Source organism: Geotrypetes seraphini, chromosome 10 (assembly GCF_902459505.1).
Source record: "Geotrypetes seraphini chromosome 10, aGeoSer1.1, whole genome shotgun sequence".
Taxonomy (NCBI): Eukaryota; Metazoa; Chordata; class Amphibia; order Gymnophiona; family Dermophiidae; genus Geotrypetes; species Geotrypetes seraphini.
This window is the reverse complement of record NC_047093.1, coordinates 3,973,743-4,001,427: the sequence shown is the minus strand read 5'-3', so window position 1 is coordinate 4,001,427 and position 27,685 is coordinate 3,973,743. Positions and strand designations below refer to the sequence as shown.

At 39.3% G+C, this 27,685-nt stretch overlaps 2 protein-coding genes across 3 annotated transcripts in view; both read left to right on the top strand.

Annotated features, from left to right (window-relative positions):
• The window catches only part of DNAH17 (dynein axonemal heavy chain 17), a 954,442-nt gene that overhangs the window by 638,233 nt on the left and 288,524 nt on the right, over nucleotides 1-27,685 (top strand). For both annotated transcript variants that reach the window (XM_033960179.1, XM_033960181.1), the window contains one exon: nucleotides 11,794-11,885. In XM_033960179.1, coding sequence (XP_033816070.1) covers nucleotides 11,794-11,885 — 92 coding nt within the window. The remainder of the gene's footprint in view (nucleotides 1-11,793; nucleotides 11,886-27,685) is intronic.
• On the top strand, nucleotides 1,594-2,872 carry LOC117367550 (F-box/LRR-repeat protein 5-like). The gene has a single exon (XM_033960192.1). It carries the CDS (start codon nucleotides 1,697-1,699, stop codon nucleotides 2,705-2,707), a length of 1,011 nt encoding a protein of 336 aa, XP_033816083.1. The 5' UTR covers nucleotides 1,594-1,696; the 3' UTR covers nucleotides 2,708-2,872.

Below are 27,685 nucleotides of genomic sequence, written 5' to 3'. Positions count from 1 at the left end.
AAGATGTATGATGGAGCTAGGGGGACTCTATCCTTAAGATAAGAGTCCAACATGGCTGATAAGGGTTCCAATATTGACCCTATACCTGAAACTATTGGTCTTCCTGGAGGGTTGGTAAGTGATTTATGAATTTTTGGAACAAAGTAGATAACTGGAGTTTTAGGGTACTTGCAGTGTAAAAATCTGTACTCCCTCTCAGTTATAACACCCATCTCCAACCCTCGCACCAAAATACTTGAAATGACGTCCTGAATATCACTCACTGGGTCATGATGGAGCATCTCATAATATGTGCTATCCGACAATTGGCGATGAGCCTCTGCTTCATATTGTGCCATGTCCAAGATGACTATTCCTCCCCCTTTGTCAGCGGGTCTGATGACAATATCACTATCAGTGGCTAAAACATTCAAAGCCAATTGCTGTGAGCGTGATAAGTTGAACCGAAGTGGAGACTGCAGATGCTCTAATTCTTCTATATCTTTCAGTACCAGATTTTCAAAAGTCTGTATATGTGGGTCTACAGTGCCAGGAGGGCACCACATAGATTTCAGTGGTAATTTTACTTGTGCAGTAGATCCTAAATCATCCGTGATGTCATCACGGCTGTCTGCCTCTTTATGAAAAAAATGTTTCAGTTTACACTTCCTGATAAATTTGAATAGGGCAATTCTGATATCAAAAGGCTGATACGTATGTGAAGGCACAAAATTTTGATAAACGGTATGTGAGTGCTTTTCTCTTTAGCTCCTAGGCTGCCAAGAAGTAATATAGTTTCTCAGCGCTCCATTTTTGAGTTTTTGTTGCGCTGTGATTGATACAATTTTTGTTGTTACTTTCAGATCATCTCTTGGGAAGATACATTTATACCAGTGTGCAGCATTGTATTGGGTCTCCTGAAGCAGTTTATCGAAACGGGGCCACGTTGAGACCCCAGAGCCCTTACATTTACAGTTTTTCAAGTCTGCACAGATAAGTGCAAGCAAGAGATTTTCTCATATATATTGAACATGTTTTTTGTCGATTAAGTATCTTTGTTATACAATTGAAGTTCTACCTGGTTAGAGAGTGATGTCTTTTAAAGCAATGCAATGATTGGATGGTAAACTCTTTTACCAAGGGAAGGTATCCACCTCCCTTCAGAGTTTCACTTTTTCTGAGCAATTTTTAGATGGCATTTGCTCTCTTACCATTGGCATTTATAAACATAGTCAGTTTCTCACTCATTATTATCCTTATATAACCTTGGCATTTTGATACTAATAACATGACAGAGACGCAAAGGAAACATGAGTCTCCATTCTAGCCAGAACCAATCTGGTATATTATCGATGGGCTCTGTGAGGATCCAATACATACCTTGATGCAAAATATAGGCTTGATGATACCTATAAAAGTTAGGAAAATTTACCCCACCCTCCACAATTGGCCTTTGCAAAGACACTAAAGCAATTCTAGGAATTTTACCCAGCCAAACAAATTTTGTTAAAACCCTATTTAACTTTTTATAAAAGGACCCCTGAAAAAAAACTGGTAACATCCCCATTTGGTAACAAACTACAGGTAAAATCTTCATTTTAACAGTTTGTACTTACTCCATGGTGTGATACATAATGTTCTCCCATATGTGGGATCTTCAGTGACAACCCTAGTACTGGCATACAGTTCTGCTGTTTCCAGTAAAACGGTTCAACAGATGTTGGAACTTTGCCCAAATCTGGAACATTTAGATCTCACTCAGACAGATGTTTCTGACTCTGCATTTGATGGATGGTCTTCAGTTGGTGGTTGCCAGAGTCTTCGCCATCTTGATCTGTCTGGTTGTGAGAAAATAACAGATATGGCTTTAGAAATGATGTCAAGAGCTTTGGGGATTCTACCATCTCACAACAAAAGCATTTTAAAATCCTGTCAATATAAGACCACAAAAAACAAAAATAAGAATATTACTACTCAGACAACCCACACTTTGTATAAGTTTACTGAGGATAGCCTCGCCAAGGGAGCAAATAATAAGCATCATTGGATAAAGCCTGTTAATTCCAGACATTTTAATTCTTCAGCCTACATTTGGATGCTAGATGCAGAAGATTTAGCTGATATTGAAGATGCTGCTGAATGGAGATACAGAAATGCTGATGGACTTTGTGTAGTAGAAACAACATCTGGCCTCCATTGTTTTGAGTCTAGCTGCTGCAGTAAGGACATAATTGGACTAAGGACTAATGTCTGCTTACAACGGAATTGTGCTTCTGCTGCCTTGACATATTGTGCTTATTCATACTGTTGTGCTGGAACAGCACTAAGGACTATACAAGCACTCCCAGAGACCTCTCAGTGTAAAGTGGCAAGAAGGACTCAACAGTCAGAGGTAAAAGACTTAGTTTGCTCTGGGAGTGCAAAATCAATCCAAGAGACTGCACGTGTGCTTCAGTTCCTCAGTTTATCTGGATGTCATCAGATAACCGACAGTGGTCTCAGGGCGTTGACTTTGAGAGGAGGATTACCTCATCTGGAACACCTTAATCTTTCTGGCTGTGTTATTGTAACTGGAGCAGGCCTGCAAGATTTGGTTTCAGCATGTCCTTCTCTAAATGATGAACACTTCTACTACTGTGACAATATTAATGGTCCTCATGCTGATACCGCCAGTGGATGCCAGAACTTGCAGTGTGGTTTTCGAGCCTGCTGCCGCTCTGGCGAGTGATCGCTGACTTCTGATCTTGCAGTCCTTTCAGCTGAGCAGGCTTCCTGTCATGCACTTTACTTACACTCTTTCTTGTGTTAAGCATTTTTGAAGTTGATTTTTGTTTGGAAAGACCCTGTCCTGTTAAGCAGCTGATATCTAAATCCAAGAATAAACTGTAATTTGGGTAAAAAAAACAAAAAAAAACAAAAAAAAAAAAAAAAAAAACAGTTTGTACTCTCCCCCACCAAGATAAATGTAAAGGATTCCATTGCTCACACATTTCTGTTACCTTTTGTAATAAACATTTTTCATTAATTTTCATTGTATCATCCACTGTTTTTGTAATCCAAATTCCTAAGTATTTTAAACCATCTTCCTTCCAAACGAAAGAAAATGCATCAAATAAACCTTTTGTACAGTGTACATTTAGTGGAAGAACCTCTGATTTATTCCAATTTATCTTATACTCTGAAAATTTTCCAAATTTCTCAATCAACTCAAGCAAACATGGAATGGTAGATTCTGGATTCGTCAAATAAATCTTAAATAGTTGTAAACTGAGTCGAGCTCTCTATGAGTGATCAATCGGTATATAAAACCAAATGATTGGATTGGTTCCAAGATAGAGACTGGTTAAATTAAATCACTTTAATTTCCAAACTCTTGGGGACAAGTTCTTGAGACAGGGATGCAAAATGTGGCACTATGTTGAAAGCTTTGCTAAAGTCCAAATACACTACATCTAGCTCCCCTCCCATAGCCAACTGTTTGGTCACCCAGTCAAAGAAATCAATCAGATTCATCTGACAAGAACTGTCTAAGGTCCTGCAGTCCATTTAACTCTAGAAATCTCACTATCCTCTGCTTAAGAAGCACTTCCATTAGTTTACTCACTACCAAGGTCAGACTAACCAGCCTGTAATTCCCAACCTCCTCCTTACTTCCGCTGTTGTGCAGAGGGACCACATCTGCCCTTCTCCAGTCCTCCAGGACCACACCAGACTCTAAGGAAGCATTGAAAAGATAAGACAACAGAGCTGCCAGAACCTCTCTGAGTTCCTTGATTACCCTGAGATGTATCCTGTCAGACCCTATGGCTTTGCCTATTTTTAATTTAGCTAGCTCCTCACAAACACTGTAGATTCCGGAACTTGAAGGCGAGGAGGATGGCAGTTTGAGTGCAGAGCTCCTCTCCCTGGACAATCTGCCTGCTTTTAAATATCAGCAGCAGTGGGAGATAAATCACCTAAGCAGCAATGGGACCAACCCACCAAAAACCCACAATCCCGATCCTGCAAAAATATGAGCTCTACCCTCCCTGCAGTCCGCTAGGAAAATCAACTGCTTTTACACCTAAGTAGCAGCAGGACCAGCCACCACTACCAAGAGCCCTTTGCCCCGATCCAGCCAGGCATGTGAGCTCCTCCCTCTGCAGTCCATTGGAGAGATCAATCTACCTGCTTTTAAATATCAGCAACAGTGGAAAATCAACTGCTTTTACACCTCAGCAGCAGCGGAACTATCCGCAACTACCAAGAGCCCACAGACCCGATCCAGCCAAAAGTGTGAGCTCCACCTCCCCCTGCAGTCCACTAGGAAGATCAACTGTTTTTTTACACCTAAGCAGCAACAGGACCAGCCACCACTACCGAGAGTCCTTTGCCCTGATCCAGCCAGACAAGTAAGCTCTTCCCCCAGCATTCCGTTGGAAAAATCAATATGCTTGCTTTTAAATATCATCAGAAGTAGGAGATCAACTGCTTTTACACCTAAGCAGCACCAAGACCAGCCACCACTATCGAGAGCTTTTGTCCCAATCCAGCCAGACATGTGTGCTCTTCACCATACAATTCATTGGAAAGATCAATCTGCCTGCTTTTAAATATCAGCAGCATTGGGAAAACAACTGCTTTTACACCTAAGCAGCAGCGGGTCCATCCGCAACCACCAAGAACCCACAGACCCGAACCTGCCAGGAATGTGAGATCCGCCCCCCCCTACAATCCGATAAGAAGATCAACTGTTTTTACACCTAAGCAGCAACAGGACCAGCCGCCACTACCAGGAACCCTAGCCACGATCCAGCCAGACATATAAGATCTTCCCCCAGCAGTCCATTGGATAGATCAATCTACCTGCTTTTAAATATCAGCAGCAGTGGGAGAACAACTGCTTTTACACCTAAGCAGCATTGGGACCAACCGCAACTACCAAGAGCCCATAGACCAGATCATGACAGGAATGTGAGCTACACACCTCCTGCAGTCCGCTAGGAAGATCAACTGCTTTAACACCTAAGTACCAGCAAGACCAGCTGCCTATAATAGGAGCCCTTGCCCCGATCCAACCAGGCATGTGAGCTCCTCCCCCTATATCCTGTTTTAGAGATCAATCTACCTACTTTAAATAGCAGCAGCAGTAGATAAACAACTGCTTTTACATCCAAACAACAGCGAGACCTACCGCAACCACCAAGAGCCCACAGACCCGATCCTGCCAGGAGTGTGAACTCCTCCCCCTGCAGTCCATTGGAGAGATCAATCTGCCTGCTTTTAAATATCAGCAGCAGTGGAGATCAACTGCTTTTACACCTAAGCAGCAACAAGACCAGCCACAACCACCGAGAGTCCACAGACCCGATCCTACCAAGAGTATGAACTCTTCCCCCCCTGCAATCCGCTAAGAAGATCAACTGCTTTTACACCTAAGCAGCAGCAAGACCAGCCGCCACTACCGGGAGCCCTTTACCACGATACAGCTAGGCATGTGAGCCCCTCCCCATGCAATCCGTTGGAGAGATCAATCTGCCTGCCTTTAAACATCAGCAGCAGTGGAAAATCAATTGCTTATACACCTAAGCAGCAACGGGTCCAGCCGCTACAACCAGGAGCCCATAGACTTGAAAATAAAACTGCCTACCTGCATAAATAACTGTTAAGCATATATTTCCATTAGAGACACACAATTACTAGACGTATTTCTTCATATAGCTAGATAAGTGATAGTATTACTTAACTAACTTGTATTTCTACATATAGATTGATAAGTGATAATACTGTTTAATAACCAATAATTCTACATATAGATTGATAAATGATAATAATAATTACCTCCAAAAGAACCTACATACACTCTTAGAGCCTGATAGCTATTAATACTAGATACCTCTAAATAACCATATATCTTTTTATAACCTGTCAAGCTAATAGTACAGTACTGTATTTCTGCATTACCTCATAGATCCTGTTAAATTGATAATACTGTTTATCTCCAAAACCACCTGACAAGCATAGACAAATTGCTACTGCCGATACTCTTATATCCCACTGATAGATCTCCTTAATCCTACTTAACACTGTTAGCTCCCCATGAACCAGCAATACCCTATATAATATTGATAGCCGCACACCAAGTACCTAACTCCAGACTCTCTGACTCCCTAAACAAAAATAACTATGCCTCCCAATTTATCTACAATCACACTCCTACATTTAATATTCTTCCTACTCCTAACCAACAGAAAAGCAGAAGGATATCATACATCCTCTATCCCAACCTTAACAAAATCCCATAGATTCCATCCACCTACCAGAAAACTATACTCACCCAGAAACTTGATAGACTGCTCCTCACTCAACCATATCAGCATACCAACCAACTGGAGAAATAGACCAACCCTAAAACCAAAATCGGTAAACCACAACTATCACCCACTAACCAAAGAAAATCTCCTCCACCCAAACTGCTCACCCACTCCCCAAACACTTAACACTACATTATCCTGTGCATATATGAACATCAGATCAATAAGCACAAAAGCAGACCTTAAGGACTGGATAATTAAAAAACAACTAAGCTGCTTATTCCTATCCGAAACCTGGTTAACCTCAGAATCCGATCCCTCCATCACAAAACTTTGCCCAATGGGTTATAAAATTGAATTAATCTGCAGAAAAAAAAAACGTGGTGGAGGCCTAGCCATCATACTCAAAAACAACATCAATATAAAGACCCTAGACAAACACTCCACTCCCCACCTAGATCTCCTAGCCTGTCAACTATCCGATGATTCTCTCATAGAAACTCTAACATGCATCCTCTGTTACTCAACACCAAGAAAATGGAATGACAACAAACAAGCGCTTGAAGAATTTATTTACCAGAACTCCCTAACATCACCTCATAATCTTCTCCTAGGAGACATAAACCTCCATCTAGAAGATCACACCTCAAAACAAGTAATAAATTTACTCTCATACCTCAATGCACTAAACTACCAGATCCTCAATCCCCAATCCACACACGAAAAAGGACACCAATTAGATCTTGCTGCTTATATGACCCAACATCTTCACAAACCCAAAATCAATATCTCTAATGGGGCATGGCACCCCTCCCTTTGGTCAGATCACTATAAATACACCTTTGACATCAACTGGCCTCAAAACATTAACAAACAACCTCCAATAAAAACCTCCTTCAAAACACGCCAAAAAATCGAACCCTCCATATTCTGGGATAAAGCAGACCACGCCACCACCAACATAGCTCCCAACGAATTTATATCCCAATGGAGATCCATAAGCGAAACCATTCTAAATGAGCTAGCCCCAGAAAAACTAAAATTCAAAATATGCAGACCTTCTGATAAATGGTTCGACGCCGAACTTCTCCAATCTAAAAAGCTCTGCAGACAACTAGAAAGAGTCTGGAAAAAAAACAAGAGTTTAGAACACACTAAAACTGCATGGAGATACCAAATTAATCAATACAAAACCAAACTCAAGGAAAAACGAAAAGCCTACTACTCCAATATGATAGGCAAAAAAATCCCAGACACAAAAAAGCTATTTAATCTATTAAAGAACCTCACAGATACCAAACCTTACCTCTCCACCCAAGGTATCCACCCACCAACAGCCATCCACCTAGCAGACCATTTCAAAAACAAGATCACCAATATCAGATCTACATTCATCAACACACACACCCATCTAGAAAAGATAACAACAAACCCATCAACTAGCGAAGCCATCGTAGCAGACAGAAGCTGGTCCGATTTCCCAATTCTAGTCTGGTCGGATATGAACCGACTCTACAATAAATACAGCCATGCTTCCAGTGACCTAAATAATTGCCCCACCTACATATTATCAAACGCCTCCACCACATTCAAAACCAACTTCATGCTATGGATTCAAACCACATTGACAGAAGGCCAATTCCCACAGGACCTAGGAGAGATCTTAATCACTCCAATCATAAAGGATCACAAAGGCCCAATAGATAGCCCCTCCAACTACAGACCTATCGCTTCAATACCATTGTACGTTAAAATAATAGAAGGCCTAGTGGCACAATACCTCACCGAATATCTGGAAAAACATAACCTACTCCACCCCTCACAATCAGGATTCTGAACTAACCATAGTACAGAAACACTACTTGTCACATTACTAGATACAGCCCGACAACACATCAGTAAAGGAAAAAAAATGATATTAATACAATTAGACCTCTCCGCAGCATTTGACCTAGTTGACCACACCTTATTACTACAAATTCTCGACGCCATAGGAATCTCAGGCAAGGTCTACAAATGGTTTCAGGGGTTCCTCAAATCTAGAACCTACAGGGTAAAATACAATGATATCAAATCAGAACCATGGACAAATCCCTGCGGAGTTTCACAAGGATCACCTCTCTCACCTACGCTCTTCAACCTCTTTATCTCCTCCCTAGGAGCCACTTTAGATACCCTAGATGTCACATCTTTCAGCTATGCTGATGACATCACCATAATCCTCCCATTCGACCCATCAGAGACCACCACCACAACAAAGCTAGAAACAACCTTAGACACAGTAGAAAAATGGATGATGGATCACAAACTAAAACTAAATTCTGAAAAAACAAAATTCCTTTTGCTCGAAAAAGCCCAAACTCCTACCATCACTGAACTGAAAATCAAAAATACCAAATACCCAATACAACCCGAACTAAAACTCCTAGGAGTTACGATAGACAGATGTTGCACAATGCAGCCCCAAATCAACAAAACAACCCAGAAAGCTTTTCTAACCATGAGAAATCTCCGTAAAATCAGAAAATTCTTTGACCAAGCACAATTTAGACTAATCGTCCAATCCCTAATCGTAGGTCTGCTGGATTATTGCAACTCCCTATATCTTCCTTGTCCAGCCACTATGATAAAACAACTCCAGACCATACAAAACACCGCCCTCAGATTGATCTACTCACTTAAAAAATATGATCACATAACAACTGCCTTCTTAGACTCTCACTGGCTACCCATACAAGCACGAATCCAATTCAAATTCTACTGCCTGATATTCAAAGCATTACACGGCTCTTCCCCCTCCTATCTAAATAACCGCTTAAACCAAATCTCCACCTCAAGACACAGAAGAACCTCGAACCCTTTCGCCTTCCCCCCACTCAAAGGCACACAACGCAAGAAAATGTTTGACAACCTTCTAGCAACACAAGCAGCAAAAATCAACCATTCCATCTCCAATCTTATGACAATATCAGACAACTTCAAAACATTCAGAAAAGAAATCAAAACCCTGCTTTTCAAAAAATTCATCCAAATATCTTAACCCCTCCTCTTTTACCTCCAGAAGATTCACCTACCTTCAGATAACCTTCCCCCAAATTACCCACCTTAACACCTTCCAATTAAACAAATACCATAAATAGATTGTAACCTACCCTCTCTAACTGAATTCCATATGTATTTTTCATATAGTTCTTCACTGTCAGTTTAATTTCCATCCTATAAATTCACATAGAATTTTTCTTTTTTCAACCATCTTTATTTTCTCTTCTTTATTAATTTCCAGGTACTTTAGTTAGATTGTGAGCCTTCGGGACAGTAAGGGAATTTTTTAAGTACCTTCTTACTTCTCATTTATAATCTTAATGTATATTTTCTTCAAACCGCTTAGAACCTAACGGATGTAGCGGTATATAAGAAATAAATTACATTACATTACATTACAAACACAGTCTTCCGAGAATCTTTCCAGATCTACTACACTTCTATCCCCATTTGCATTTGTTTTCTGTGGTCCTACCCCTGGTCTTTCCTCCTTGAACACAGAGCAGAAATAATTGTTAAGCTGTTCAGCCTTACCCTTATCGATTTCTCCATATTTGTCCCCTTCACCCTTGAGCCTCACTATGCCATTTAGACACTTCGTCCTGTCACTTACATATCTAAAAAATATTTTGTTCCCCCAATTTTACCATATCAGCTATCTTTTCTCTCTTTTGCATCTTTGCTTTTCTGACAGCTTTTCCCACTACTTGACAGCTTTTCCACATATTTTTGTCTGTCCTCCTCTTTCTACGACATCTTGAAATTTATGAAGGCTAACTTTTTTTTCTCTCATTTTTTTTGGCTACTACATTTGAGGACCAAAGCAGCCTTCTTTTTCTTTCACCTTTATGTACTTTCTTAACATAAAGATTTGTTGCCTTCAGAATAGCTCTTTTCCGTTTCACCCTCTACTTTTCTACTTCGTTTAGCTGTTCCCATCCAACCAACACTTCCTTGAAGTATTCCCACATCTTGACAAAGTTAGTTCTTTTGAAGTTTAGAACCTTCAAATTTGAGTAAGCCTTCTCATCCCTCAGTTTTATATTGATCCTCACCATTCTGTGATCACTAGATGCCAAATGATCACCCATCGTAACTTCAGAAACCCTTTCTCCGTTTATAAGCACCAAGTCTAGAATAGTTCTATCCCATGTGGGTTCCATTTATAATTGCCGGAACAATTCTTCCTGTAGTGAATCCAAGATCTCTCTGCATCTAGACAACCTGCAGCAGGGATAGTCTAATCAACCTTAGGCATATAAAAATCACCTATCAGTAGTACTTTCCCTTTCCTAGTTATCTTGTGAACATCTTAACTAAATTCTTGTCCATTTCTTCCAACTCTGAAGGAGGCCTATATATCACACGGATGTAAATACATTTTTCATTTCCTCTTTCCAGATTAACCCACAGTGGAACACATTGCCAGAGGATGTGGTAAGAGCGATTAACATAGCTGGTTTTAAAAAAGGTTTGAACAAGTTCCTGGAGGAAAAGTCCATGGTCTGCTATTAAGACAGACATGGGGGAGGGGGGCTTGCCCTGGATCGGTTGCTTGGAATGTTGCTACTATTTGGGTTTTTGCAAAGCAGATCCAATGGATCTGCAGTAAAAGGTGAACACCAAAACCAAAGAAAAGACTGCAGAGCAGAAATCTTTAATAAAAATCTATACAAAATTTTAATCCATTAAAATGGCTATCATATACACGGTCCGTGTGTTTCAGAGAAACACTCCTTCCTCAGGGGTCCGAGATATCCAATGTGTGACATATAAAGAGTCATTCATAAAATCATTACAATTTTTGAATCGAAAACAGAAAATTCTTCCGGGCAAACACACAGAGTGAGCACTTTCGGTCACAGTTTGCCCGGAAGAAGAATTTTCTGCTTTCGATTCAAAAATTTGAATAATTTTACGAATGACTCTCTATATGTGACACATTGGATATCCCGGACCCCTGAGGAAGGAGTGTTTCTCTGAAACATGGACTGTGTTGGGTCCTTACTTCATATATATGATAGACATTTTATGGATTACAGTTTTGTATAGATATTTAATAAAGATTCCTGTACCTTGTACATTCTACTCTGCAGGGTTTTTTTTAGGTTTACTATTTGGGTTTTTGCCAGGTACTTGTGACCTGGATTGGCCACCATGAAGTCGAAATATTAGGCTAGATGGACCATTGGTCTGACCTAGTAAGGCTATTCTTATGTTCTTTTCCTCCTGTCTATAGAGAACCCCAGTTACAGGTAAGTAACTTTACTTATCATTGTGTTCTCCAGCTTTCTTTGTAAAAATGTTGGTAAGTGTGTGCTTTGTGAAACGTGTTCAGAAAATGGTCCTGTTAAACTCTGCAGCTTCTCAGGATTAGCTAAGCTCCCAGAACTCCTGGCATCACATGGATGCTTTGTTTTCTGCATTGCTTTTCATGTAACCACTTATTTCTATTTTGGTTTTTTCCCTGTTTTGACAGCCCTGCATCAGAAAATCACTACAACATTTCTTCCTACTGCTATTAAATTTCATTACACATTCAATCTTCGAGACCTCTCCAACATATTCCAGGTATGGCCTTTTAGGCTCTTGTTTTCTGAAAGCATCTGTGCTCTTGTGTTAAATCAATTGTAAAGTTGTAACTGCTGATTTAGAGGTCCATTCAGCAAAGCTCTGGTGTATCTGACGAGACCATTTAGGGGGTTTCTCTGAATGAATGCCTGTTTTATATGGGAAGAAATTTCATGGCCATATGCACTTCTATAAAAAGCATTGCTTGCAGTTGGGGCTGGTTCTAGACTTTTCTACAATGGGTGTCTCTTTGAACTTTTGACATAAAAGTCTTAGCGTGCATGGGAGGTTCAGAAATTGTTCATGGATGCTGAAAGTAGCAGGTGTCCATGTAAATCACCGTAATGAGATACACATGAGGCATTGTTCTAGTTTAAAAGCAGGGATATACTGGCACACTTTCGGTGACTGCCTCCTTTCAATAAATATGATGGCCCATCTAGTCTGCCCTCCAAGCATCCACTACCTCCTCCTCTCCCTATGAGATTCCAGGTGCCTTTCGAGAATTTAGACACAGTTTTTGTCTCCACCACCTGTACCGGGAGCATAGTCAATTCATCTATCACCCTTTCTGTAAAAAAGTATTTCCTTCAATTATGCCTGAGCCTCTCACCTCTTAACTTCATCCTATGCCCTCTCATTCCAGAGCTTCCTTTCAATTATGCCTGAGCCTCTCACCTCTTAACTTCATCCTATGCCCTCTCATTCCAGAGCTTCCTTTCAAATGAGACTCGCCTCATGCACATTTATGCCACCTCTCCCGCCTTTCCTTCAAAGTATACAGATTGAGATCATTAAGTTAGATCTTTAAGTAAAATCTTTAAATAACCCCAGTCTTTTGCCTTCCCTTGTCCACACACCACTAGCAGTTCTGCTTTAAAGGAATTAGGTGCTAAATTTATATAATACTGATTAAAAGCAGTTATGCATGTAATTAAAAATTAATGTTAACTGGAACCAATTAAGTCCAATTACAACCAATTTATCATTAATGCAAATTAGCACCTCATATAACAATTAATTTGCCTACATTAGTGAAAGAATTCTATGAATTCTGTTCATAATTTTGCATGCTAAGATTATAGCTAAACATTTCAACAGGAATGTTTTAGGAGAGTTAATGTTGGCTCAATCAAGATTGTTGAGTTAATTATCAAATGCATGGGACAGAGCATCAAAGTCTGCATGTATGAGGCTGTATGCAAATCTTAAGCGCTGATCTGCTTCGTATAAAACATTCTTGGCTCGATATTCAGCCACCATAGTCAGCTTTCTTTTCAACTGCCAACTATGAGAGATAATTTAAATCCAGATAGTTGATGGCCGCACTATCCAGAGAGCAGCGATACTCAAACCACTAATGGAGAGCTAGGACAGCAGCTTTTCAGTCTTGTCTTTATCCAGACAGTTATCTAGTTAGAAGTCTAAATACGTATCGCCATAACTAGGGTAAAAGTAGAGTCAGAGGCCAGTGAGGCAAGTGCTTTGACACTCCTAGGAATTCTATGAGCATCTAATGTGGGACAGGATCCTGGCTAGGCCTAGTTACCCCTCAGAATCATTGTCCCAGAGAAGAAAGAAAGGCTGTGGAACACAGCTGTCAGTGCCTCCCACAGATTGCGCATTGAGACTCCCCTGTTGTATAATACAGAAAACACTTTAATGACAAAAACAAAAACTCGAACAGGATGGTAAATATGGCACGAGCTCCCAAGGACTCTCATGTCCTTCAATTATTTCTCAAAGGCAATTTATTAGAACAAAAATTAATTACTAAATGGGAACATGATACATTGCAGAAATTATTAAAAACAAAAGTTAAATATAATGAGATTTCTTCTCAAATTGTAAGGAAAGATATGTTCTGTCGGCAGGTACAGTATTATGGAAATTCAAATAAAAATGGAAGATTATTAGCAAATTTTATTAAAGCAAAAAAAAGAAAATCTAAGATTATTGCAATTAAGGATAAATGGGGCAATACACACACTAGTAATGAAGATATTATAAAACAGTTTCTTGATTTTTATAAGGATTTATATACTTCTGATACTTATGAAAATAAAGAACAAGATGGTATAGAATTTTTAAAGGCATTTATTGGACCAAATATTCCGGATCATATAAAAGGAAGTTTAGAAGAACATATATCTTTAAAAGAAATAGAATCAGCATTGAAAGCTCTTAGAGTTGGATCCGCTCCAGGTGGAGATGGATATACTGTTGAATATTATAAAACATTTCAAAATATTTTATTACCTTATCTATTAAATTTATATCAATATCAAATAAACAATGAAAATATATCAGGAACTATGGCTGATTCTGTTATAATTGTCTTACCAAAACCAAACAGGGATCCGACATTGATAACAAATTATAGGCCTATATCTTTGATGAATGTAGATGCTAAATTAATTGCTAAAGTGCTAGCTATAAGATTAGCAAAAGCTCTTCCTTTTATTATTGATATACACCAAACAGGATTTGTTGCTAAAAGACACTCTTCACATAACACTAGATTAGCATTTCATTCTCTAAATTTAGCAAAAAATTTAAATGATCCAGCTTTTCTAATATCATTAGATGCAGAAAAAGCATTTGATAGAGTAGAATGGAAGTTTATGTATCAAGCTCTAGAATGGTTTGGTATAGGACCTGGTTTTATTAAAATGATTCAAACATTATATAGCTCCCCTGGAGCAAGATTAAATATAAACAATAACTTATCTGATAAATTTAACTTGCTAAGGGGAGTTAGACAAGGTTGTCCTTTATCTCCCTTACTTTTTTATATCGTTCTAGAACCCTTATTAATTGCAATAAATCAAACTAAGGGAATAAAAGGAATCACGTTTTCTAATTGGGAATTTAAATTATCTGCATATGCAGATGATATATTATTATATTTAAGAGAACCAGAAGACACCATTCCACATCTACTTAATTTAATAGAAAAATTTGGAAAGTTTTCTGGATATAAAATCAATTGAGAAAAATCTGAAGTTCTTCCAATTAATATCCATTGCACCAAAGGACTATTTGATTCATATTCATTTAAATGGAAAGAGGAAGGACTAAAATATTTAGGTATTCTTATAAAAAATACAATTGATGAAACAATTAAAGAGAATGAAAAACTTTTATTAAAGAAAATAACAGAAATGTGCGAGCAATGGAATCCTTTACATCTTTCTTGGTGGGGAAGAATCCAAACAATTAAAATGATGATTTTACCTGTGGTTTGTTATCAAATGAGTATGATTCCAATATTTTTTCAGGGGTCATTTTATAAAAAGTTAAACAGTATACTAACAAAATTTGTTTGGTTTGGGAAAAGACCAAGAATCACTCTAGCATCATTATAAAAAACAATTAAGGAAGGAGGGGTAAATTTTCCAAATTTCTATAGGTACCATCAAGCCTATATTTTAAGACAAGGAATGTATTGGATCCTCCCAGATCTCATGGAAAATGTACCCAACTGGTTATATTTAGAATGGCGCCTCATGTTCCCTTTACATCCAGAACATTTCATTAGTATACCAATACCTAAGAGATATAAAGATCATAGAATTCTAACAGATACATGGAAAACATTAAGATTTATAAGCAATTTATCAAAAGATCCATTGACTAAATCTTTAAATCAATCTATTTGGGTAAACTCCAGGATCAAAATTGGTGGATTTAAAATAGTATGGAAACAATGGATAAAAGCAGGTATACGTACTTTAAAAGATATAATAATAAATGGATCACTGCTTAGTTTTTCACAATTGCAACAAAAATTTGGATTAGATAAAACACAATATTTTAAATGGATGCAATTGAAGCAGGCCATTCAGGAAGGGTTCCCTGAATGGAAGAATCTAAACACTCAATATAGTTTACCAATCCTTTGTTTTCAAGCGGATTTTCAAGGACACCAAGCCGCAAAATGGTATAAGAATATAAACGAATTTTTAAACAAAAAAAAGAGATCAGGACTTAGGGATATTTGGAGTATTGAGATAGGACAAATAATTTCTCCATCTCAATGGCAAAAATTTTGGTCCTGGAGAATACATACTACAAGATCAGCATCTATGAGTCAAACATGGTTGTTTATATTACATAGAGTTTTATGGACCCCTACGAGATTACAAAAATTAGATAGTAGTAGATCTAATAGATGCTGGCATTGTAGGATAGAAGTGGGGACATTGGACCATTTACTATTCTTTTGTCCCTGCATTAATTCTTTTTGGAAATTAATTTGGCCCCAAATTAATAATTTATTAGAAAATCATGTTGGACTATCATATGATACAATATTATTTGAAACAGCAATGAGAACACAAAGTCCGATTTCAGCTAGCAATAATAAACTTTTATTAATTTTAACAGGGGTCGCCATACAGCAAATTACTCAGAACTGGAAGGATTACACTAAATTGAATTACACTTTTTGGTGGAATTCAATTTGTCATATATATAAAATGGAAAAAGTATTGGCATTACAACAAGGTTATATTAAAAAATTTAATAAAATATGGGGACCATTGACAAATTATTCTACTGATCAGATATAATAACACATGTATAGAACATATAGAAGGGGTAGGGAGGGAAAACTATTGTAATATTAATATGATATAAAATTCTGATAAAGGGTTTATTTAATTCACATTGTAAGAACATTTAATAATAATTTCAAGTGTTTTTTCATAATTGAATGTATTACATGTATTTCACTTGATGTAAGAATTTAAAAAAAGAATAAAAAATATTAAAAAAAAAAAAAAAATTTCTCAAAGGCAAAGTAAAGTTTTCCACAGTTTCCCACACTGCAGCTTTTAAGCAAACTTCACCCTTTACCTCCAAGGATGTTCCTTAAGTTCAAACTTAGCACAACCAGTGCTCTGGATAAAGTCCAACTTTCAAAACAAAAATCCCAAACTTTTCTTCTGGCCCATCAAGAACAGTTTCAAGTTTTTATTAATATTTGATAGTTAGTACAAAGTTAGTACACCTGCCCACCCTCTTCACTCTACCCACAGGTCCTGCTCTTCACCTTGAGTTCTCAAGCAAGGTCCTCGGCATCATTATCGATTCCTCCCTCTCCCTCAACGATCACCTGAATTCCTTGGCAAAATCATGTTTTTTCAGCCTTCACATGCTGAGGAAAGTTAGATCCTATTTCCACCAAAAACACTTTAACGTCCTGGTACAATCCATCATCTTATCCAAACTCGATTACTGTAATGCCATTTACCTATGCCTAACAAAAAAAAGTCTTCGCAGACTCCAGCTCATCCAGAATACTGCGGCCAAACTGATTTTTGCTAAACGCAAATTTGATCACGTCTCCCCTTTACTTACCAATCTTCACTGGCTCCCACTACTTTCCAGAATTCACTTCAAATGCTCCTGCCTGGCTTTCAAGATCATTCATGGCATCCTTCCGCCACTAATCCCTCTATCCTTCCTTGCCCTAACGCCTGCTACCACCAGATCAGCCCACAGACATAAACTATCCTTCCCCTCTCTACATGGCATCCTCCACGCAGGTAAACTGGGAAGATCCCTCCTCTCCAAAATCACGGGCCTTTGGAACGATCTCACTATCCCGCTGCGGAACCTGGGCTCCCTCCAACTGTTCCGAAAACAACTGAAAACCTGTCTTTTCTCTAATATATAACATCTCTTCTCCTGCTTACTTCCCCTCTTTTCATATGCTCTTGTAAATTCTCTCTCACCTCTCTTCTTGTATTTTTAAGCTTTGTAAACCGTGTCGAGCTCCACTTCCGTGGAGATGATGCGGTATATAAACTTAAGGCTTAGTTTAGTTTAGTTTAGTTTAAATCACTTATTCGGTTAACTAGGCGATGTACAGCTTTATAAAAACATAGGTAGTAAAAACTAACAGGGTAATACACATCTTTTACTCTAGGACAGACATGAAGCGTGGGGATAGCAGGGAGAAGTTAAAATTTTTAGTTAAAGAGAGAGAACAAAAAAGGGAAAAACAAGAGGCTTGAAGTTTCATTTGGTAGGACTCATTGTTAGATATTGAATGCGTCTTTAAAAAGATAAGTTTTTAACGTTTTTATGAATGAAGTTATAATAATAATAATAATTTTATTTTTGTATACCGCAGTACCAGAATAGTTCAGAGCGGTTTACATGACAAGAGACTGTACATCTTGTCACACCTGCCCAGCTTCTGTTCACGGCAGCGAGCTGGAACACTGTGACTGTTCCTGCTCATACGTGTACCCTTTAACCAGGGTACCCTTCAGGCCTTCTTAGGCGTCTGCCTAAGGTATAATATCAGATTCCTTGACATTACCAAAAGAAAAACAGGCAAGGGAAAAGAAACTCACACACCTCAAAATCCAGGATAGCAGAATAATCAAACAAAGGTTTTATTATGTTCACTGGTTGCATTGAACAAAAAGGAAAAATGCTTCAGCTTAGCAGACCTCAAAACAAGCACTCAATACTATGAGGCAAAACACAAGCTGTTCAAACAGAGCAAAACTTTCAAAGAAATACAGTGTCCAGGTTTTTGGGTGTGTCTTATTTTAACCTATAGTTCCACAGCCTCTGGACTTTGTTAGCACATCTATAAGCAGTCCTGTTCACCAGAGCAGTTTGGATTTAGAAACTTTCACTGAGCTGCTTCAGCTCCAGCAGCTGTGTCATTTCACAGGCATGAAAAATTCAAAACAGAAACAAACTTTAACCAAAACTGTTGCAACAAGAAACCTGGCCAGCATGTCACCTGGTTTTCACAGCCTAACGTGGCTTATCACATACTGTAGCTCTGTAAAACATATTCTCTTCTTTAGCACAGAATTCAAAAGGTCCGTGCGGGCTCTCAGCACAGCTCCCTGCTGTGCCTTTCAAGTAATTAATTATGCACAGCTGTGAGGAAGCACGCTCTCGGCTCAGCTTGGCTGCTAGCAGAGAGAACAAAAAAATGCCAAAACATTTGCTAGCTTTACAACTAAAGCTTTCAAGCAGCAATTAACAATTCCTTATCAGCAGGGAGAGAAATACAACTCCCCTTTAAACTATCACTGGCATAACTGGTAGCTTCACTACTATGGACACAGGCAATACACATCCCCTTACTGCTTATCAATGTCCATGGACACCTCCTCCGGTCCTACCAGACTTTCCTGGATTTCCATGGGTTCCCCTGGGGTTCCTTCCTCACTCCCTAGGTCAGCAATAAGCTCTTCTGTGTCCAACATTTGTCAGTCTTGGTTCAGCTCCTCAGCATTCCGTTGAGGAGGAGAGGGTTCTCCACCGAGCACACCCTGAAGCCTCCTCGGCTCCTCCTCCTCCTGAAGCCTCCTAGCTGCTCTGTTTTAACCCCCTCTAATTCGCCCCTCCCTGCTCTGACGAGGGGGAAGGGATAGAAAACTCTTTGTAGCTGTGCCTGTCTCAGTCACAGCTTCCAGTGCTGAGACTGGCCTTCTGGGAGCTGTAGTTTCTTAGCTCCTGGGATAGTCCAAGTGAAGTCAGCTTTTCATATTCTGCAGGGCCAACCTGACCAGCTCTCCTGCCTCGGGGACTACCTACCTTCTTCACCACTGTGTCAAAGCTAGGGATAGCGCTAGATTTGTCACAATCTACAGCGAAATTTACAAATAAGTCAATCAATCAATATAACTTAGCAAGTCAGGAGCAGGCAAGAAGGAGATAGAGAGGTTATAAACAAGTCAATCGGTGTGGCTTAGGAAGTCGGGTGCAGGTAGGTAGGAGGTGCAGGTAGGGAGGAGGCAGGTAGGTGGGAGGTGCAGGAAGGTGGGAGGTACAAGGCATAGTTAAAAGTAGAGTTACAAGGAGGGCGGGAGTCAGAGATATTTGTCAAAGAGATAAGTTTTGATTGACTTCCTGAAAGTTTGGTAGGAGGGAGAATTAGAGATGAGAGTGGATAGACATTTGTTCCATTTGCATGCCTGGAACACCAGGGATCTGTCAAGGGATCTGTTTTTCTTCTCTAATGTACTGTGGTAGTGCGTTCCACAGTTGTGGGGCCATCACAGAAAACATATTGTGTCTTCTAATGCCTATAATTTTCAAAGAGGGGACGGTTAAAAGGTTTTGCGACGTTGAGCAGAGAGATCGGGAGATGCTGTGAGGGATAAGAATTCTTGAAATAAATTGTGGTTTGTTAGAGGATAAGGTTTTGTATACTAAGAGCAAAATTTTAAAGTTAATCCGATGGCTGACTGGCAGCCAATGAGAATCTATTAGTAAAGAAGTGACATGGTCGTATTTTTTGGCATTATAAATTAATTTAACTACCGGATTTTGTATAATTTGTAGTCTTCGTTTTTCTTTTTGTGTGATGTTAAGTAGAAGAGAATTACATTAATCTATTTTGGATAGGACCAGAGAATGAATTAATATGTTAATGGATTTGGGTTCAAGGAATTTTGAAATAGATCGAATCAAACGTAGTTTATAAAAGCATATTTTAACTATATTGCTAATATGGTCTTGAAACGATAGTTTGTCATCAACGAGAACACCTAAGATTTTTACAGAAGAAACTAATTCAATGGTGATGGAGTTAAGGACGAAAGGTGTTCTTAAGGTTGTATCTTTTTTTTCCAAGAAAAAAGCATCGCTTTGGTTTTTTGAATATTTAAGGCTAGTTTATTGGAGGTTAGCCAATTGTTTATAATTTCAAGTTTCTTATTAATTGCAATGATTTCGTCAATATTTTCTGGATCAAGAGGATGGAGAAGCTGGATATCATCCGCATATGTAAAGGATGTAAAACCTATAGATTGACAAATACTTAGCAGTGGGGAAAGGAAGATATTGAATAGAAGAGGAGACAGAATAGAACCTTGGGGAATACAGTAAGATAAGGAAAAGATTTCAGAGTTTTCATCATTGTAACTGACAAATGAGGAATGGTTAGACAGAAAAGAATTAAACCATTGGTCATCAATATCAATGGATTCTAAACATTTGAGTAATAAATCGTGATCTATAGAAACATAGAAACATAGAAATTGACGGCAGAAAAGGGCCATAGCCCATCGAGTCTGCCCATACCAGTGACCCACTCCCTGATTCTTACTCTCCTAGAGATCCCACATGAATATCCCATTTCCTCTTGAAATCTAACACGCTGCTGGCCTCAATCACCCGCTGAGGCAGCTCGTTCCAATGATCGACCACCCTTTCGGTGAAGAAGTACTTCCTAGCATCACCCTGAAATTTCCCTCCCCTGATTTTCAGCGAGTGTCCTCTGGTTACCGAGGGCCCCGTAAGACTGAAGATATCATCTTTCACCACTATACGCCCAGTAATATACTTAAAGGTTTCAATCATGTCTCCTCTCTGTCTTCGCTCCTCCAATGAGTACATCCGCAGTTTTTTTAACCTTTCTTCATACGTGAGATCCCTGAGCCCCAAAACCATCCTGGTAGCCATTCGCTGAACCGACTCAATTCTCAACACATCTTTTCGGTAGTGTGGTCTCCAGAATTGAACACAATACTCGAGATGAGGTCTCACCATGGATCTGTACAGTGGCATTATTACTTCAGGTTTTCTGCTGACAAAACCCCTACGGATACAGCCCATCATTTGTCTTGCCTTGGATGAAGCCTTCTCTACTTGATTGGCAGCCTTCATATCGTCGCTAATGATCACTCCTAAATCACGTTCCATCGTGGTCCTGGACAAGGTTTCACCATTTAGTGTGTAAGTTCTGTGTGGATTTTTTTTGCCTAGATGCATTATTTTACATTTTTTAGCATTGAAGCCTAGCTGCCAAGTTGATGACCACTGCTCGAGCTGTCTTAGGTCCTGCGTCATAAAGTCAGGCACACTGCTTTTGCCAACTATGTTGCATAGTTTGGCATCGTCGGCAAACAGTGATACTTTTCCTCTAAGTCCTTGGGTCAAATCTCCTATGAATAAATTGAATAGAATCGGCCCTAAGACGGAGCCCTGAGGTACTCCACTCATCACTGCTGACGTTTTGGAGGGGGTACCGTTTACCATCACCCTTTGAAGCCTACCATCTAGCCAATCCTTTACCCATGTAGTGAATGTATCCCCTAATCCCATTGATTTTAGTTTGTTCAACAGCCTGCGGTGTGGGACGCTATCAAAAACTTTGCTGAAGTCCAAATATATCACGTCAAGGGACTCACCGGCATCCAGATGACTGGTCACCCAATCAAAGAAGTCAATCAGATTAGATTGGCAGGACCTTCCCCTGGTAAATCCGTGTTGATGTGGATCACGTAAACTTTCTTCGTCTAGAATTTTGTCAAGTTCCTGTTTGATCAGTGTTTCCATGAGTTTGCACACTATGGATGTAAGACTCACCGGTCTGTAATTTCCTGTCTCTGTTCTGCATCCCTTTTTGTGGAGTGGAATTATGTTAGCTGTTTTCCAGTCTAGGGGTACTTTTCCCGTGCGCATGGAAAGATTGAAGAGTACGGATAGTGGTTCAGCCAGAACTTCACTCAGCTCTCTGAGTACCCTGGGGTGTAGATTGTCTGGCCCCATGGCTTTGTCCACTTTGAGTCTTGAAAGTTCGTGGTAGACGCTACTAGGTGTAAACTCGTAATCACGAAACAGGTCATTTTGGCTGTCTCTTATTTGTAGTTGTGGACCATCTCCCGGTGCTTCACAGGTGAATACTGAGCAGAAGTATTCGTTTAGCAGTTCTGCCTTGGCAGTATCAGATTCTGCGTAGTTTCCATCTGATTGCCTAAGGCGTTCTATTCCATTTTTGTTTCTCTTCCTGTCGCTAATGTACCTAAAGAAGGATTTGTCCCCTTTTTTAATGTTCCGTGCTAGATCTTCCTCTGTTTGAAGTTTGGCTTCCCTGACTGCCTTTTTGACAGCCTTAGATCTGGCCAGATAGTCTTCTTTTGCCTCCCTTTTCCCAAGATGTTTGTAGTTGATAAATGTTTCTTTTTATTGTATCAAAGGCCACCGATAAGTCTAAAGAAAAAAGAATTACTGATTTGTGGTGGTCTAAGTGATAATGAATGTTATTTATAAGTCTATCATTAAGTAATCAGTATTGTGGAATTTACGGAAATCAGTTTGATTTGGATGAAGGGCATTAGTGGATTCAATAAAATCTGAGAGCACACACTGGCTCAGGGCAGGATTAATTCATGGAGGGCCCCTAGGCATACAAGTACACTGGGCCCCCTGCCCTGCCCCACCTCACCATGCGCCCAGGCGGAAACAGGAAGCTGCATCAGAGGGAAGCTTTGGGCAAGCAGCACCGCTTACACAATTACAGTTCCCGTTGCCTTTCTTACTCATATTGCTTGCTTGTCTTACTTTCCGTCGATGGGGTGGGGCCATGTTGCCGATCCGAGGGGGGCCCGCATTGCCGATCGATGCTGGAGGGGCTCATCGCTGTTTGGAAAAAACAATGTTGATGCCCTCCTTCATTGGGCCCCCCTGACCATTTCGGGCCCTAAGCACGTGCCTACTTGGCCTATTGGTTAATCCTGCCCTGCACGGGCTCTGACTGAAGCTCTGTTGGGTAGAGCCGAATTCCCCAACATGCTGGGAGGAGATAGGCCTGTACACCACAGACGTTGCCACCCTCCCAAAAGACAGGCACAGTTTTTAACTTCTCACCCCCTAAGCACAACTCAGAGTAGTGCACAAGCTGCTCCAAAAACAAACAAAAAGGCAGCTTCTGCTTTATAGTTCCTTAGGATGGCTGGACACGCCCCCACAATGTCCCCAGCACAAACACTCAGGCAGGTTTGTAAAAAACCCCATCAAAAATGAAAACTCCAGTGAAAGGAAAAATAAATTGATTGGCTTAACAGCCTACTCACAATCCATAGTTCTCACAAGTATAGTCCTCTTGACTCTCCTTAGCATAATTCTCTGGCTGGGCTTCTGTAACTGGTTTAGTGTGGCTTTCAGCAAGCTCCTCCATCTCCCAGTCAGCAGGGTCCGCGGGGGAATTGCTTTGTGCTGGTTCTGGTTCAGCTGGAAGGACTGGCCTCTTTCACAGCCTACGTTGAGATGCTTGTTCCAGCTGTTTCCCTCTCCCTCTGTCTGACAATGAAAGCTCAGGAAATGGAAGCCTCGGCATCCAGCCATGCTCCTTCCTAGCAGGGTAAGGCAAGATCTTAAAGGGCCCTGCACTCTGAATGTCAGCCTGAGCTCTGGGCATTCTTAAAGGGGCAGGCTCCTCTCTAAAGCTGTACACAGGCTTTCTAAACTGTTCAGGATGTTTACTAGACCTGATAACAGGGTTTTTAATGGGGCTTACAAGATCTTCCTCCCTGTTTCTAGTAGGGCTAGCAGGATTCCTGTCACACTAAGCATTTACCACGCCGGCTTGCGTAGAAAATCTCTAGCGTAGCTTAACAAAGGGGGCCCTAAGTTTTGTATTTGGGACAGTGAAGGGTTAAGTGATTTGCCCAGGGTCACAAGAAGCTGCTGTGGGAATCATACTGACAGCCTTTGATGGTTTGGGAGCATGAGTGGTGGTTCCTGTACCAGTCACTTGTATCACTCTCTTCTCTGCCTGGTGCTAACTTTGGAAGGGGAAAATAAAAGATTGCTACTGTGGCCTGACAACAATGTAGACCCCAATGGGCCTGTCTGAAGTACATGTGGGATTAATGGGAAATAACACGTCTCCTTTCCCTGCCCCATAAGGCTCCAAAAAGTCACCCAAGGAATTCAAGATGGAAAAATTGTGTGCAGCATCGCTTGCCAAGAGATATCTGCAGCTTCAACTCCCTCTTCCCCCCCCCCCAACTATTGCAAAGTCTTATATAAAGGAATACACAAGAAGGAAATTAGACGGCTCCAAATCGTGCAAAACACAGCAATAAAAATGATCACTAGCACAAGAAAATTTGATCACGTTACCCCCTGCCAGAACACATACAAGATTGTGTTAATTACCTTTAAAACTAGAGCCTCTGGTCAGCCAGAATATATCAATAGGCTCTTAATTCCATACTCTCCCCAACGATCTCTTCGTTCACTTTCCCAACATCTGCTTTTTGTTCCCTCCTTAAAACACATTAAGCAGTCTACGCTTCAAGCTTTGTTGAAAGTAAAATGTAAATATAATGAGATTTCCTCTAGATCAGTGATTCCCAACCCTGTCCTGGAGGAACACCAGGCCAATCGGGTTTTCAGGCTAGCCCTAATGAATATGCATGAGAGAGATTTGCATATGATGGAAGTGATAGGCATGCAAATTTGCTTCATGCATATTCATTAGGGCTAGCCTGAAAACCCAATTGGCCTGATGTTCCTCCAGGACAGGGTTGGGAACCACTGCTCTAGATTAATAAGGAAGGATATTTTTTCTCAGCAAGCTTTGTATTATGGTAGTTCAAATAAGGCGGGAAGACTATTGGCAAATTATTTAAAGGCAAAGAAAAGAAAAAATATGTGCAATTAGAGATGATAAAGGGAATTCTCATTCTCAAATTGAGATTATATTAAAACAATTTCTAAATTATTATAAAAACCTTTATTCTTCTGAGTCTTATTTAGAAAAAGAAAAAGATGGATTGGAATTTTTAAGTCTAATTGAGGGACCTAAAGTTCCTGATCATATAAAAAGAAGTTTAGATGAGCCCATATAACTAAAAGAGTTACAAATAGCATTGAAGTCCCTTAGAGTTGGGACCGCTCCAGGTGGTGATGGATTTACGGTAGAGTTTTATAAAGCATTTCAAATTATCCTATTACCTTATTTACTAAATTTATATCAGACTCAACTAAATAAAGGTTGTATTTCAGGCACTATGGCAGAGTCTTTAACTATTTTTTTGCCAAAGCCAAATAGAGATCCTACATTGGTTTCAAATTACAGGCCTATTTCTTTAATTAATGTGGATAGTAAATTGCTGGCTAAAATTTTAGCCTTGCGATTGACCAAGGCTCTTCCTCATATAGTTGGTATGCATCAAACAGGGTTTGTTGCTCAGAGACACTCTTCTAATAATACTAGATTGCCATTTCATATGTTATATCTCACAAAAACAATTGATGATCCGGCGTTTTCTGTATCTTTAGATGCTGAGAAAGCTTTTGATTGTGTAGAATGGAATTTCATGTATCAAGCTATGGAGTGGTTTGGTATTGGATCTGGATTTATACAAATGATTCAAGCACTGTATAGCTCCCCTGTTGCTCGTTTATATATTAATAATAATTTTTCAGATTGTTTTAAATTGCAAAGGGGAGTTAGGCAGGGTTGTCCCTTGTCTCCTTTACTTTTTGATATGGTACTTGAACCTTTATTATTAGCTATTCAACAAGTGAAGGATATACAAGGTATTCCGTGTTCTGGAATTGAATATAAAGTATCTGCTTATGCAGATGGCATATTACTTCATCTGAGAAATCCAGAAACAACCATTCCATGTTTACTTGAAGTGATTGATACATTTGGGAAATTCTCCGAATATAAAATAAATTGGACTAAGTCAGAAGTTCTTCCTTTGAATGTGCATTGTACAAAGGGTTTATTTGATTCATTCCCTTTTATTTGGAAAGAGGAAGGAATAAAATATTTAGGAATTTGGTTAAAAATACACTTGAAGAGACAATGAAAGTAAATGAAAAGATTTTATTACAAAAAGTAACAGAGTTATGTGAGCAATGGAATCCTTTGTATTTATCTTGGTGGGGAAGAGTTCAAACTATTAAAATGATGATTTTGCCTGTGGTCTGTTACCAAATAGGTATGATATCAGTTTTCTTTCAGGGGTCTTTTTTATAAAAAGTTAAATAGTATTCTGGTCAAATTTATTTGGCTGGGTAAAATTGCAAGAATTGCTTTAGTGTCTTTACAAAGGCCAATTAAGGAAGGTGGGGTAAATTTTCTCAACTTCTATAGGTACCATCAGTCCTATATCATGCGCCAGGGTATGTATTGGGTCCTCCCAGAACTCTTGGAACAACTTCCAGATTGGTTGGGGTTAGAAAGACAGTTGATGTTTCCAATTGGGCTTGGTCTTCTTCTTGGTATCAAGATGCCTAGAATACATAAAGATAATAAAATATTAATGGATACTTGAAAAACTATGAGATTTGTTGATAAATTAACACCTATTCCTATTGAAAAATCTACATATCAATCTATATGGTTGAACTCTAAGATCCAAATAGGTGGTTATAAAATTGTCTGGAAGGATTGGATTAAAGCAAAGATACGTACATTAGATGATATTTCTAATGGTAAGCTGTTTGATTTTTCACAATTGCAATATAAATTTGGTCTTGATAAAAAACAAAGTTATAAATGGTTGCAATTGAAGCAGGCTGTTCAGGTTGGGTTCCCTGAATGGAAATCTCTTAATAATCAATTTAATTTAGAATTCCTATGCTTTCAGGCAGATTTTCTGGGACACCAGGCCGTAAAGTGGTATAAATTATTGTATACATATTTGAATAAGAAACTAAAAAATGGGCTTAGGGATATTTGGAGCATTGAGATTAAGCATCAGTTTAATGGCCACGTATTTGGTCTTGGAGATTGAAATGTACAATGTCAGCATTTATGAGACAAACATGGTTTTTCCTGTTGCATAGAGCATTCTGGACCCCTGTTCGTTTACAAAAATTGGATTGCTCTAAGTCTAATAGATGTTGGCATTGTCATATTGAAATTGGAACTTTAGATCATCTATTATTTCAGTGTCCATTCATTAAGGCCTTTTGGTATTCAATTTGGGACCAAGTTAATCTTATGATGGAAAATCATGTGACACTGTCTTATGACACGATATTGTTTGGAATGTCTATGAGGGTTAAAA

Excerpts from the sequence above, each read along its gene's own strand:
- LOC117367550 (XM_033960192.1), top strand. The coding sequence starts at position 1,697 with ATGTTGGAACTTTGCCCAAATCTGGAACATTTAGATCTCACTCAGACA.